The sequence below is a fragment of the Aethalodelphis obliquidens genome, unplaced genomic scaffold (assembly GCF_003676395.1).
Source record: "Aethalodelphis obliquidens isolate GAN/ISIS:26980383/991018 unplaced genomic scaffold, ASM367639v1 scaffold20, whole genome shotgun sequence".
NCBI lineage: Eukaryota > Metazoa > Chordata > Mammalia > Artiodactyla > Delphinidae > Aethalodelphis > Aethalodelphis obliquidens.
Genome location: NW_020837964.1, coordinates 11,432,597 through 11,446,346, shown reverse-complemented (window position 1 = coordinate 11,446,346; position 13,750 = coordinate 11,432,597). Strand labels below are relative to the sequence as shown.

Sequence of the window (13,750 nt, the reverse complement as noted above, 5' to 3'; positions counted from 1 at the left end):
GGTATTGGTGCCACTTACTAGAAAGGACATAAGGGTATTGGTGCCACCTACTAGAAAGGACATAAGGGTTTTAAACGTATCAGCCAGTTACCTAGTTATACTTAAATAACACAATCTATTATTTGAATTTATTCTTGGGATAAAATATACCACTCTGGGGCAATGGTAGTTGTATAATTATTTCAAGGTTAAAGAATGAAAAAGGAGGAGATTTCTTAAATGAGATCCTAACATTAAAATCATTAAAAAATAATTTCTCATCTATACTAAAATTTTGGGAAATTTTACTTAGCTTCTGTGAATCTCTTTTTTAAAAGTTTCATTTGAAAAGAAGACATGTTAAAATATATTTCATCTCACTAGATAATTTTAATAATTAAGTTTAATATGGTACATAAAATTTCTAGTAGAGTACTTAGCATACAGTAGGCACCAGATAAATTTTAGTTTGCTTTTTTTTCCTGACAGTTCATAGCAACATGTGTTACAGAAGCCAGTTCCTGAGGAACCTGATGTTTAAAAGTAGTAGGCAACAGATACAAGAGATGCTGTGTTTTGTGGTCATTCAGTAACTAAATTTTTCCAGAGCTCAACTTTACTGTGATGGTAACTCTTTGGAGTCCATAGCAATAATAATTGTTTTATAATTCAAAACGTAACAACCACCATATACTCACGTGCTTGCTGTCTGTGAGAGAATCAGTAGGCACTTATTATGCTTTTTAAATTTAAATCTCATAGCAGTACTACAATGCTTAGTGTAAAAGTCTCATCAATAGGTAGAGGGCTTTTAAGTGTGAGTTTTCAGGCTGTGATATGAAGATGCAAGAAATGTTTCTGTTTGAATAAATTTATGACATTTTATTATGCCAAGTCTCAGTAATGAGGCCAAGGCAGGAGAAAAAGAAGGGTGGAATAGGGGAAGGAGGGCTGCGATATGGGGAAAAAATGAAATGGAGGGATAAGACTGTCTTGTGGATGAAGTGTCAGTAACCATGGAATAGATGGGGTTATGGGAAGATGGTCATTCGTCTCACGTTGTCCTACCATGATGTTGACTCTATCGGCATATTAAAAGCATCATTAAGGACAAATAATACTTGACCACCAGCTGAAAATTTTAGTTAGTAAATTTTAAAAGTTCACTATATTTCATTTTGTAGTACTTCAGGGTTAACAACTTGCTGGAGTTAGCCATCATTTTCTCCATTCAAAAAGTAAACATATGATGTTTAAAAATGTTTGAAACATATGATGTTTCAAAAAGTAAACGATATGATGTCTCCAGAAGGCTAGGTGGTTTGGCGGTGACCCTACGCCTGGGGTAGCTTAACCTCAACTGCAGCCACGTTTTCATTTCATGTCACTATTGTCCCTACATGTCATCATAGGCTGGCACTACCAAAGTGTGCTGAGTTCTATATCCATGTCTATTTATCTATATCTGTATATTTGCATTTTCCATATCACTATTCAACATTTGTTTTAAAATTAGAACAATCATAACACTCCATCACACACTTATACCACGTGTGTCTATACAGCCACACAGTTTAAAACCCTGTAGGAATCTCTGGATTCCCTATGGCTGACTTATCTTGCTGAAATTACTTGGTAAAGCCTAGGAGCATCTGAATCTCCATTACTTTACTGGTGTACCTCGTTAATGGTATCACTTGATTTAGCATATCAGTGGTACCTTTTCGCCACAGGTGAGAAATCGAAATGCTCAAGGCCATTTAATTGCAGATGTTTCAAGTTGGTTACAGTGCAGCTGTAATGGTGAGTGATGCCGGAAGAGGGAGCGGTCAGTGAGAGGTTCCTCTTGCTCCTGATGAGAACTGATGATCCAATCTTAACTCACTAGACTTACGCTGATTCTATTTTTTTTTCCACTGTGCTTCCCTCATGTGTTCATGTTTTAAATACTGATCTATAAAGGAATGTCAAAGTGCCACAGAAACATTATGCAATTCTGTATTAAAAATGTGTTCTCATTACTGACTTTAGACCATTAAAATTAACTAGAAAGAGCAAGAAACAAAATAACTCAGTATTTTCTCAAAGGTATAAGGTGATGTAGATAAAATTCCAAACATAGAAATTCCAGGTAAAGATGACGGCTGGCTGGGGGCACTTCATTCATTCTTTTCCAACTTTTCTATGCAAAAAATGATAAAAATGCAGAGGGATAGGCAGTTGTAACACATATGCAGCTATGCTGCTGATGGACCAAGGATGCTTGGTGAACATCAGACCCTGGAAGACTTTCAGCTTGCAAACTTTTGTTAGGCCCTGAGGCAGAATTGTAAAATTAGATAGGACAGTAGAGGGAAGTTTTTACCCACTCACCACTCCCATCATGTACCCATACTTCAAAGACATGGTCTATTGTTAACTCTAGAGAGGAAGGTTGACCCTACTGTCAGGTAGCCAAATCCTGAGATTCCCCAACCCCTATTGCTACTGTCTTTTCTACATCCATTGGGAACCGCTGATTCCCATTTATATATCATAACAATATGGGGGACACTGCTGTGTCCTAGTTAAGAGCACTGTGCCTCTTGTTGCTCTGCAGACAGGCTGCATGAGCAGTGCCCTTTGTGGACAGCAAAGCCATGCTAGGTCAGTGACCCCAAGACACCCAAAATGCAGCCAGGGCCCATGTTTACCCAATAAGCCCTCTTACTTAAAATACAAGAATTTTTCACTCTAACCTAAACATGATAGATGGTATTGGTGACCAAGAGAACTCCACTCATCCAGGTCACTAGCCAAAACCACGGGTTCTTCAGGGGCAACTACAGAGAAAATGAAAAGTAAAAACACACCAATAAAAATTGCACAATGTATCAATATTTTGGATCAATAAGGAGAGCATTGTACTTTTGATGTACAAAGTGGAAGACACTTTTGAACAATGATTCCCTCCAAGAAAGAAGGAAATTTGAAAAAAATTCTGTAGTTCTAAAGACAATGTAGTAAGAAATCTCGGGACTCATACCCGAATACAATCAGGAGTTAGTGTGATGCTGTCAAGGGAGGAGACTGTTAGAATATAATACTTAAAAAAAATGCTGTCTTAACTCAGTTTGAGGCCCTGACTAGAAGCTGGTCTTGAGCAGCTGATTATGTCCAAACGCAACCCCTTCTTTTATTGCACTCACACCCTCTGTGGCCACTATGCATCAACCCTGATCATCCTGGAGCCAGGCCCAGACACCCGGACACAGCCCCTCTTCCCTGGAGCTCACAGAACTTAGCTTACCCCACCTCACTTGCCATACGTGAACTGCCATCTACGGCTTCAACTTGCCACCCTTTCTGTGGTGGCATTTCCCTCTATGGCCCTTCCTTGCAGTCTTCTCTTCTTTGAAGCTGTAAGTAACACAGAGTTCTGCTTTTTATCTCTCAGAGTGTCACTGTATTGTATCTGCCATCAGAAGGGTTTTTAAATCTTATTAAAGCAGTCGTTAATACAGATGTGTCCCTTTAGGTCTCACAAAGATATGTGCCTTACCGTAATAGCAAAATTGGGCATCTCTTTCTATTAGTGCCTGACTCAACGTTCATAAAACAGGGCATGGATGTCAAGAATAATGCTTGAATAAAAACTGTATATAAATTTATGGTAATCTCTATCTGAACTGTCAGAAGTTATTATCAGAGCCTCAAGGTGGATGGCAAAAGAATGGGGAAAAGAAAACATGTACTAATATTCTTACATGGTACGTTATGTAACAGATACTGCATTTTAATATATATTGAATAGTAGACAATTATGGATTCAAGAATGGGATAAACCCTATTTCATGTTTTTTACAGTGACTACATAATACTTACACAGTCAGCAATGTCAGTATTACTTAAATAAATTCCTCAAATAAAGCACTATTATAGTAAACTGGAAGAATGAAACGTCTTAACAAGACATACACTAGGTAATCATGTCTGTAATTTTCTGGTGTGCATTTGGATAAAACAAAACACAATAAATTCTGTTCTAACCATATTTCCTTGAATATACAACAGACTTCTGTTTTCACTTCTGAGTGCTCAAACACAATTTACCATGGCTCTCCTATCCACTGTCCTCTCACCCACCACCCCCCTTCCCAGATAGGATACAACTAGTGATGTGTTGGTAAACTGGCTGGGGTGGGAGTGGGTACTGATTTGCAGAGTTGGCCAATTTTCGTGGTTTAAATACTCCCACCATGGCCAACTGCAAAGATGGCTATCTTTAACAATCATCTTGCAAAATTGCTGAAAATGTAATGGTCTCTCACACGCTGTTGCAAGCCAGTTATCACTGGATTGAACTCTCCATTATTTACTGTGTTATTATTCCCTGCACCTGCCTCACCATTAACACTTTTCATGTTGTGTTTCAAATATGCTTTTCAACGTCTTTTCCTCCCATAAGACTGTAAACACGGTGAAGGCAGGAACTGTCCCTTGGCCATCTTTGTATTCCCGGGCTTAATGCTGTACTTCTTGCTCTAAGGAGTCTAAACATGATCAGACATCAAAGGTAGTCTTCTAGTTCCACCATAGTGTGAAGGTAAATCAAGTTCTGGGCAAAGGGGTGTAAGGCCAAATCATTACACAGTCATGCATGTGGGCAGTAAACATGCCAGTTCCAAGTGTTGACGTGGATGTCTGCCTGTCAAATTAAGTGGTTTAAACATTCAGTGAGTTTAACGTCATTCAGTTAACTCTCCCAGTGTCAGATGGTTGAAACGCCTAGAAATGAACATAATTAACATCGGCTCCATCCATTTACATTACATTCTTGTTTCTCTATATTTTTCAAGCATTATGGAAAGTTTCGTAGTTTGGAAATTTGACTTTTTTTTTTTTGCGGTACGCGGGCCTCTCGCTGTTGTGGCCTCTCCAGTTGCGGAGCACAGGCTCCGGACGTGCAGGCTCAGCGGCCATGGCTCATGGGCCCAGCTGCTCCGCGGCATGTGGGATCTTCCCGGACCGGGGCACGAACCCGTGTCCCCTGCATCGGCAGGCTGACTCTCAACCACTGCGCCACAAGGGAAGCCCCTTGACTTTCTTAAGTTCCATAGAGGAACAGTCTTACTGGGATTGATAGTTCACTAACAGATTTTTAACGAATTCTTTGCTCATTTCTCCTTTTTCTCTTTTCACAAAAGGAGCTGGTGGCTGGTCTCCACTTGTGTCAAACAAATACCAGTGGTTGCAGATTGACCTTGGAGAGAGAATGGAGATCACCGCTGTGGCCACCCAAGGGGGATATGGGAGCTCCAACTGGGTGACCAGCTACCTCCTAATGTTCAGTGACAGTGGCAGGAACTGGAAACAGTATCGACAAGAGGACAGTATCTGGGTATGTTTCTTCAACAGAATTCATAGCCTCTCAGAGAGAGAAGTAGAGTCATCCCTACATGCTGTTTATGAATCTCTTAAACTAAGTTTAGAAACAGAATCTTCAGAATTACTTAGAAAACATTTTTCAAGAGAAAATGTATTACTATTCATTTTCTAATACATTTTATGGTTTAATTTATGAAAATACTAAAGGTAAACTTATTTCGCAGAGTCCTCAGAAATTGAAAAAAAATCTCATTAGTGCACTAAATAGTGTGGAAGTTAAAGAAAGAAACTAAACCTATATAAAAACATTTTAAGTTTTGTTCAATAACATAGTAGTTTTGCATTGTCTTTAAGATTGTTGAAAAGAATTTATTGCTTTTATTTCTTCTGATGACTGAGATTTATGGATTAATCTCTCTAGTATATGGAGGTTTTTATGTATAATATTTGGAATATTTATATATGTATTTTATATATACACACACATATATGATTTATATATAAACCATTCTCTAGTCTTTCAAGTGTGTAAGATGCTGTGTTTTGTGGACAGGGCACAGCTCCTGTAAGGGAGACTGACAAGGAGGCCGTTTGTAATAAAGTGGGTGGTATTTGTAGTTGACTGACGGTATATAAACACCCAGTGGAAGAGGGAAGCTAAAGGAAGTTTGCTTGGTGGTGATGAAAGGATTTCTTTTTTTAGTGTAGAAAAGTATTGGTTTGGATCTTATGGGGGCCAGGGACAACATACTGCAATCAAAGAACTGTGTTTTTTTTGGTTTTTAATTTTCCTCTGACTGAGCTGCTGGAACCAGAGAAAATGAGTAACTTAATGAAGCCTCATTCTTGGCACACAGATAATTTGGAGGCCTATCTGGGCACATAATGGTAATTCTGTTTGATCAGTCAATGGCCTCTCTTTTGAAACTTCCTAGAAGTCCGTTATACATGATACAGTCGTTGAAGAAATGGACTGTGATTTACTCACCTTTTTATCTCTAAAGTACTTGGTGGTCATCCAGTGCATGTTTATTGATGTAAATTGAATTGAGAAGATGTAGCCCTGCTCGTTCTCAAGCAAGGACAGCAGTCAGGCTGGAAGAAGTTTTCTATAAGCATTTTTAAGAAAACCTGCATTAAAATCCAAAGCAAGTTGAAGTTCTGTATAAGAGCGAGAAAAATTGGATATTATGGTTGAATTAGTTCCATGAAAACCATTCAAAGTAGGGATAAAATAAACAGTAATTATGAACCAATAGCAATGAAAGCTTAATGAGGTATTTATCTTAACTAGGTGTCTGGGTTATCTTTTACTCTTTTTTTCGCAATAAGCATTGGATTTTAAACTAGATAAATGGCGGCTAATTCGTGCTAATATTTAGCTGTGTTAAGTAAGATGTATGTTTTTGATATTTTAAAAAAATTTTTAATATTAACTATGACAATTAATTGTTTTTCGTGGTTCAAGCTTGAGGAAAGCGAAACCTAGATAGTGCTATTTGTCTTTTTCACTTATTAAAGGTGAGGTGCTCAGGGTGCAATAGTGACGTGAATGATATCCTTCACTAGTCCAAACCAATCAATGTAAAGACAAATGGCATCGATCACAATTACCTGGCTAGGTAACATTGTTTTTTAGACTGTGCTATCATTTGTTGGTTTACTCATTGTTTTCCCCTTTGGCGTGTGAGCACCCTGGAAATAGAGGCTCTACCTTCCAACCTGTCATCCCAGTATCCCCAATCTTAACAGTACCTGGCATGTTGCCTGCAATTACTAAATGTTTGTTGAATGAATGAATGAATGAGGGAAAGAGTGAATGAACCAATAAATGAAATGCTCTTTCTTGTAGGATACTTTCATGATCACACAACTAAAAGTGACCCCTTCCTCCACCCATCAACTCCTCCTTTTAGTACATTTATATGGTACCAGATTAATGTACTTTAGAGTTAGAAGGCTACATTTCTCTCTCCCCTATACATTTTGAACTTTTTCATGGGAAAAGGTTTATCTTTCTCATCTTTGCATTTCCAGCACTCAACACCCAGTGTGGCACATCACTTGTTGAGTAAATTAGTGAAAAAAAATCAATCAATGAATAGATTTGAATACATTGATCTCCTAATCAGTGCCTAACTTTGTACGAAATTCTGTATTAAAAGAGCTCAAAGCGAGAGAGAGGCATGGACATATATACACGACCAAATGTAAAATAGCTAGCTAGTGGGAAGCAGCCGCATAGCACAGGGAGATCAGCTCGGTGCTTTGTGACCACCTGGAGGGGTGGGATAGGGAGGGTGGGAGGGAGGGAGACGCAAGCGGGAAGAGATATGGGGTTATATGTATATGTATAGCTGATTCACTTTGTTATAAAGCAGAAACTAACACACCATTGTAAAGCAATTATACTCCAATAAAGATGCTAATAAAAAAAGGGTTAATGTTGTTGAAAAGATAAAAAACATCAGAACAAACCAAAGAGTGAGTCAGAGGAGCGTGCAAATGTGTGGTACAGACTCCTAGGGCTTTGGAAATTGACAGAATATGGAGATCACTGTAGAATGAATTTGTCAAAAAAAGCAGGGCTTACATGGGTCTTGAAAAAAGCATTAAAACTTAGATTATGGAAGGATTAAGGAAGCAATTCCATGAAGCTGGAAAAGTGTGAACAAAAGAACGGACATTGGCATTATCCAGAGATATGGTTTCCCATGTAGTAACCAGTGAGACTGTGGTCGGAATGGACTATCAAGTTTGGTAAGGACCGGACTATAATTTTGAATATGGTAAAGAAAGTAGATGAATGTCAAGATCAGAATTGAGACTTGGTGCAGCTGGTGCCATGGCCACACATAAAACGGGTAAGGTTATGGTGTAGGTAAAACAGCCTCAAATCTTCAGACTTTGTTGATAAAGTAGACACACACACACACTCTCTCTCTCTCTCTCTCTCTCTCTCTCTCTCTCTCTCATGCTACCTGTTCATCCCAGATAGGCTAATAGTTCTATTTCTACCCCACAGTTACTCAGGTCTCACTCTGAGGGAAGCTCCCTCTCTGTGAATCTGTAATTGCCAACGCAGGAAAAGTGAAACACAGCGAATTGTGCCCTGGCTCTTGACATTTTCACCTGGTATAACACAGATCACTTTAATTTGTTTTTTGGTTTTTATTTTTAGCCAAAGAACAATTTTTAATTGATGTTCATAGTAAAGAATTTAACCCTTTGTCACATTTTACAAATGTGTTTCCTGACTTTATTTTTTTTTGCCCAGTTTTTCTAGATATTATGGGATGTATCCAGATTATATAAAACTTGCCAGTTTTCTTTCAGAGCTTCACAGTCTGCTCCAGATGATACAAATAAATCTGTGAAAGAGAGTTAGGAAACAGCTAAGGCATTATACGAGTATGTGATGGAAACAGGAAGAAAAGGCAGTTGTTACAAGTTTAGAGACAAATAAAATAAAACCCATCGATATGGATGGAAATGCTGCCGTGAGGATTCCTCATTCTTCCTTTATTTATTCCTCTTCAAGCACTAGAGAGAACAGTGATTTCTATATACCTGAAAGAATTACTCAAATGCCCTGCTGCTTTTTAAAAATAATCTTTAAAAAGAAAGGCAAAATGTTCTGTTATCTATGTGGCCATGCATATATTTAATAGAACTGTAAACTTGAGAGATATATGATATTTTTAGAAATTATTCTTTGGAATAAAATTTATAGTCCAGTGCTCACAAATGTAATTTATACAAAGTACTCTACTAGATAGCATATAAATATTTTACAAAAACTTAGAAATGCAAGCTACTGAAATTGTTCCTCTCAAAGTGAAGACAAAATAAATTCTCTCAACATCCATGATCAAAAGACTTTTCAGCCAGTTTACTGTAAATGATTGGAAAAGGAAATGTAAGGTATAATTTTCACTCATCTAAGAACAATTGCTGAAACTTCATGAAACGAACATCTTAGAAATTATTTTAAGCAAATCAACATGTGCAGGAACTTTACAGCCGAACTATACAAATTCTCTCTGATATATGCTCAAGCTTCTTTTACACTGCAGACTATAAGGGCAAGGAATGGGATGGTACTCATTTTATGAATTATTTAAGTAAATATGATTGTTATGCACGATAGTTTACTTTTTTTTAATGTGTCAGGTGCTATTTTTTTTAACATCTTTATAGGAGTATACTTGGTTTACAATGGTGTGTTAGTTTCTGCTGTATAACAAAGTGAATCAGCTATACATATACATATATCCTCCCTCTGGATTTCAATTGTATCTGATTTTTCAAACAAAAAACCCATACTTTCATATTAGCATATTTCTGAAGTTAGTATAACTATTTTTTAATTAGAAGTGTTGAGTGTCATGGTTCTGGGTTTGGCTGGTGAAAGACACGGAGCCCCTATGATAACTATGGTCAATTAGACATAAGCATCACCTGTCACAAAATATTCACAGCATTATTATCACTGTGAATGATTGAGTTGTCAACTCCATAAGCCAAACAGGGCAGAAGCACCACCTGCAAATATTTTAACATGTATTTATCTCCAGTCAAATAAATAGGTGACTGAGGGCATTTAACAGGAAACCCAAGGAGGCAGAAATACAAGTGGGAGGTGTGTGGTAAGACTGGTGGACTCCTCGCCTTGTGAGGTGCACCTTCCTAGACCTTTCCCTGTGCTATTCTAGTATTCTAAGCCTTCAGAAGTCATGTGTGTTGATATAAAGTGTAACAGTGCTGATGCTGTGTATGTCAGCATGTCAAGTCATCAAGCATAATACTTTGCAGTTCTTGGCTCAGTACTTGGGCAGATGCCTGGAGGGTGCCTTAAGCTGCTTCAGCCTTTCAACACTGCCTCTACTTGAGTGCCAAAAGGATGTTTTTATTGGAAGTCTATTTTATTAGCCTTTATCCACAGGGAATCTCCTATTTACATTTCTATTTAACTGTAAGTTCTCCACCCTTTTGAAAATGATGAACCTAGGAGTGCATGGTTAAAGGTGGCTGCATTGAGGTTTTTAATGTGACATCAATCATGAATCAGAACGGTTTGCTAGGCGCCTTCTCTATCAAGCAGCGTGGTTTATTTCACCTCCTCGCATCTGTGCTCATTCTGTAACATGTTATGTCAGTCCCTTCTCATAAACTTCTTGGGCACATGTATACTGGAACTTTACATCAATATGTAATATACAAAAATGTATATGAACTCCTATGAGTTGTGGAAACATATATACAGTGATATAAGATAAATGGTAATGTTGCTTCACATTCTTCCAATTGATCTGTCCCTAGGCCAGCAAAATAAAAGTAATTTGAAGAGCGTGATTAGAGTTAGCAGGAGATTTGATTTGGTGCCCTCTTCAGAGTGCACAGTCACGTCCAGATGATTCTCAAGTCATCAACCAGAGGATGGCACGTTTGAAAAACACTTTACAACTTGTATCTCACATTCTACCGTGTGACAGTTCAGTGACCAACATCACCCTCTTTTCTCCTTTCTTGCTGTGATGAGTGTTTTAGATGTCTGCTTCTAACTTTTCTCATTCCCCACTCCATATATGTGGAGATCCTCTCTCTGGGAAGCAATTTTGTCCTTTTGAAATGTTTCTTTTTTTTCGTTTTTACATCTTTATTGGAGTATAATTGCTTTACAGTGTTGTGTTTCTGCTGTATAGCAAAGTGAATCAACTGTATGCATACATATATCCCCTCCCTCTTGAGCCTCCCTCCCACCCTCCCTATCCCACCCCTCTAGGTGGTCACAAAGCACCGAGCTGATCTCCCTGTGCTATGCGGCTGCTTCCCACTAGCTGTCTATTTTACATTTGGTAGTGTAGATATGTCCATGCCACTCTCTCACTTCATCCCAGCTTACCCTTCCCCATCCCTGTGTCCTCAAGTCCATTCTCTACATCTGCATCTTTATTCCTGTCTTGCCGCAAGGTCAGCAGAACCATTTTTCTTTTAGAACCATATATATGTGTTAGCATACTGTATTTGTTTTTCTCTTTCTGACTTCACTCCGTATGACAGACTCTATGTCCATCCACCTCACTACAAATAACTCAATTTCGTTTCTTTTAATGGCTGAGTGATATGCCATTGTATATATGTGCCACATCTTCTTTATCCATTCATCTGTCGGTGGACACTTAGGTTGCTTCCATGTCCTGGCTATTGTAAATAGTGCTGCAGTGAACATTGTGGTACATGTCTCTTTCTGAATTATGGTTTTCTTAGGATATATGCCCAGTAGTGGGATTGCTGGGTCATATGGTAATACTATTTTTAGTTTTTTAGGGAACCTCCATACTGTTCTCCATAGTGGCAGTATCAATTTACATTCCTACCAACAGTGCAAGAGGGTTCCCTTTTCTCCACACCCTCTCCAGCATTTATTGTTTGTAGATTTTTTGATGATGGCCATTCTGACAGGTGTGAGGTGATACCTTATTGTGGTTTGATTTGCATTTCTCTAATGATTAGTGATTTTAAGCATCCTTTCATGTGTTTGTTGGCAATCTGCTTATCTTCTTTGGAGAAATGTCTATTTAGGTCTTCTGCCCATTTTTGGATTGGGTTGTTTGTTTTTTTGCTATTCAGCTGCATGAGCTGCTTGTAAATTTTGGAGATTAATCCTTTGTCAGTTGCTTCATTTGCAAATATTTTCTCCCATTCTGAGGGCTGTCTTTTCATCTTGTTTATGTTTTCCTTTGCTGTGCAAAAGCTTTTAAGTTTCATTAGGTCCGATTTGTTTATTTTTCTTTTTATTTCCATTACTCTAGAAGGTGGGTCAAAAAAGGGTCTTGCTGTGATTTATGTCATAGAGTGTTCTGCCTGTGTTTTTCTCTAAGAGCTTTATAGTGTCTGGACTTATATTTAGGTTTTTAATCCATTTTGAGTTTATTTTTGTGTATGGTGTTAGGGAGTGTTCTAATTTCATTCTTTTACATGTAGCTGTCCAGTTTTCCCAGCACCACTTATTGAAGAAGCTGTCTTTTCTCCATTGTATATTCTTGCCTCCTTTGTCAAAGATAAGGTGACCATATGTGTGTGGGTTTATCTCTGGGCTTTCTATCCTGTTCCATTGATCTATATTTCTGTTTTTGTGCCAGTACCATAATGTCTTGATTACTGTAGCTTTGTAGTATGGTCTGAAGTCAGGGAGCCTGATTCCTCCAGCTCTGTTTTTCTATCTCAAGATTGCTTTGACTATTCGGGGTCTCTTGTGCTTCCATTACAAATTGTGAATTTTTTTGTTCTAGTTCTGTGAAAAATGCCATTGGTAGTTTGATAGGGATTGCATTGAATCTGTAGATTGCTTTGTGTAATGTAGTCATTTTCACAATGTTGATTCTTCCAACCCAAGAACGTGTTATCTCTCCATCTGTTTGTATCATCTTTAATTACTTTCATCAGCGCCTTATAGTTTTTTGCATACAGGTCTTTTGTCTCCTTAGGTAGGTTTATTCCTAGGTATTTTATTTTTGTTGCAATGATTAATGGGAGTGTTTCCTTAATTTCACTTTCAGATTTTTCATTGTTAGTGTACAGGAATGCAAGAGATTTCTCTGCATTAATTTTGTATCCTGCTACTTTACCAAATTCATTGATGAGCTCTAGTAGTTTTCTGGTGGCGTCTTTAGGATTCTCTATGTATAATGTCATGTCATCTGCAAACAGTGACAGTTTTACTTCTTTGCTGATTTGGATTCCTTTTATTTCTTTTTCTTCTCTGACTGCCATGGCTAAAACTTCCAAAACTGTGTTGAATAATAGTGGTGAGAGTGGGCACCCTTGTCTTGTTCCTGATCTTAGAGGAAATGGTTTCAATTTTTCACCATTGAGAATGATGTTGGCTGTGGGTTTGTCATATACAGCCTTTATTATGTTGAGTTAGGTTCCCTCTATGCCCACTTTCTGAAGAGTTTTTATCATAAATGGGTGCTGAATTTTGTCAAAAGCTTTTTTGCATCTATTGAGATGATCATTTGGTTTTTATCCTTCAGTTTGTTAATATGGTGTATCACATTGATTGATCTGTGTATATTCAAGAATCCTTGCATTCTGGGATAAACCCCACTTGATCATGGTGTATGATCCTTTTAATGTGCTCTTGGATTCTGTTTGCTAGTATTTTGTTGAGGATTTTTGCATCTATGTTCATCAGTGATACTTGCCTGCAGTTTTCTTTTTGTGACATCTTTGTCTGGTTTTGGTATCAGGGTGATGGTGGCCTCATAGAATGAGTTTAGGAGTGTTCCTCCCTCTGCTGTATTTTGGAAGAGTTTGAGAAGTATAGGTTTTAACTCTTTGCTGAATGTTTGATAGAATTCACCTGTGAAGCCATCTGGTCCTGGGCTTTTGTTTGTTG

At 38.0% G+C, this 13,750-nt stretch overlaps 1 protein-coding gene across 7 annotated transcripts in view; it reads left to right on the top strand.

Annotated features, from left to right (window-relative positions):
• The window catches only part of CNTNAP4 (contactin associated protein family member 4), a 262,365-nt gene that overhangs the window by 72,179 nt on the left and 176,436 nt on the right, over nt 1-13,750 (top strand). For 6 of the 7 annotated variants that reach the window (XM_027119209.1, XM_027119212.1, XM_027119213.1 and 3 more), the window contains exon 3: nt 5,166-5,359. In XM_027119209.1, the coding sequence (XP_026975010.1) occupies nt 5,166-5,359 (194 nt within the window). The remainder of the gene's footprint in view (nt 1-5,165; nt 5,360-13,750) is intronic. The other variant, XM_027119210.1, reaches the window with a different exon arrangement.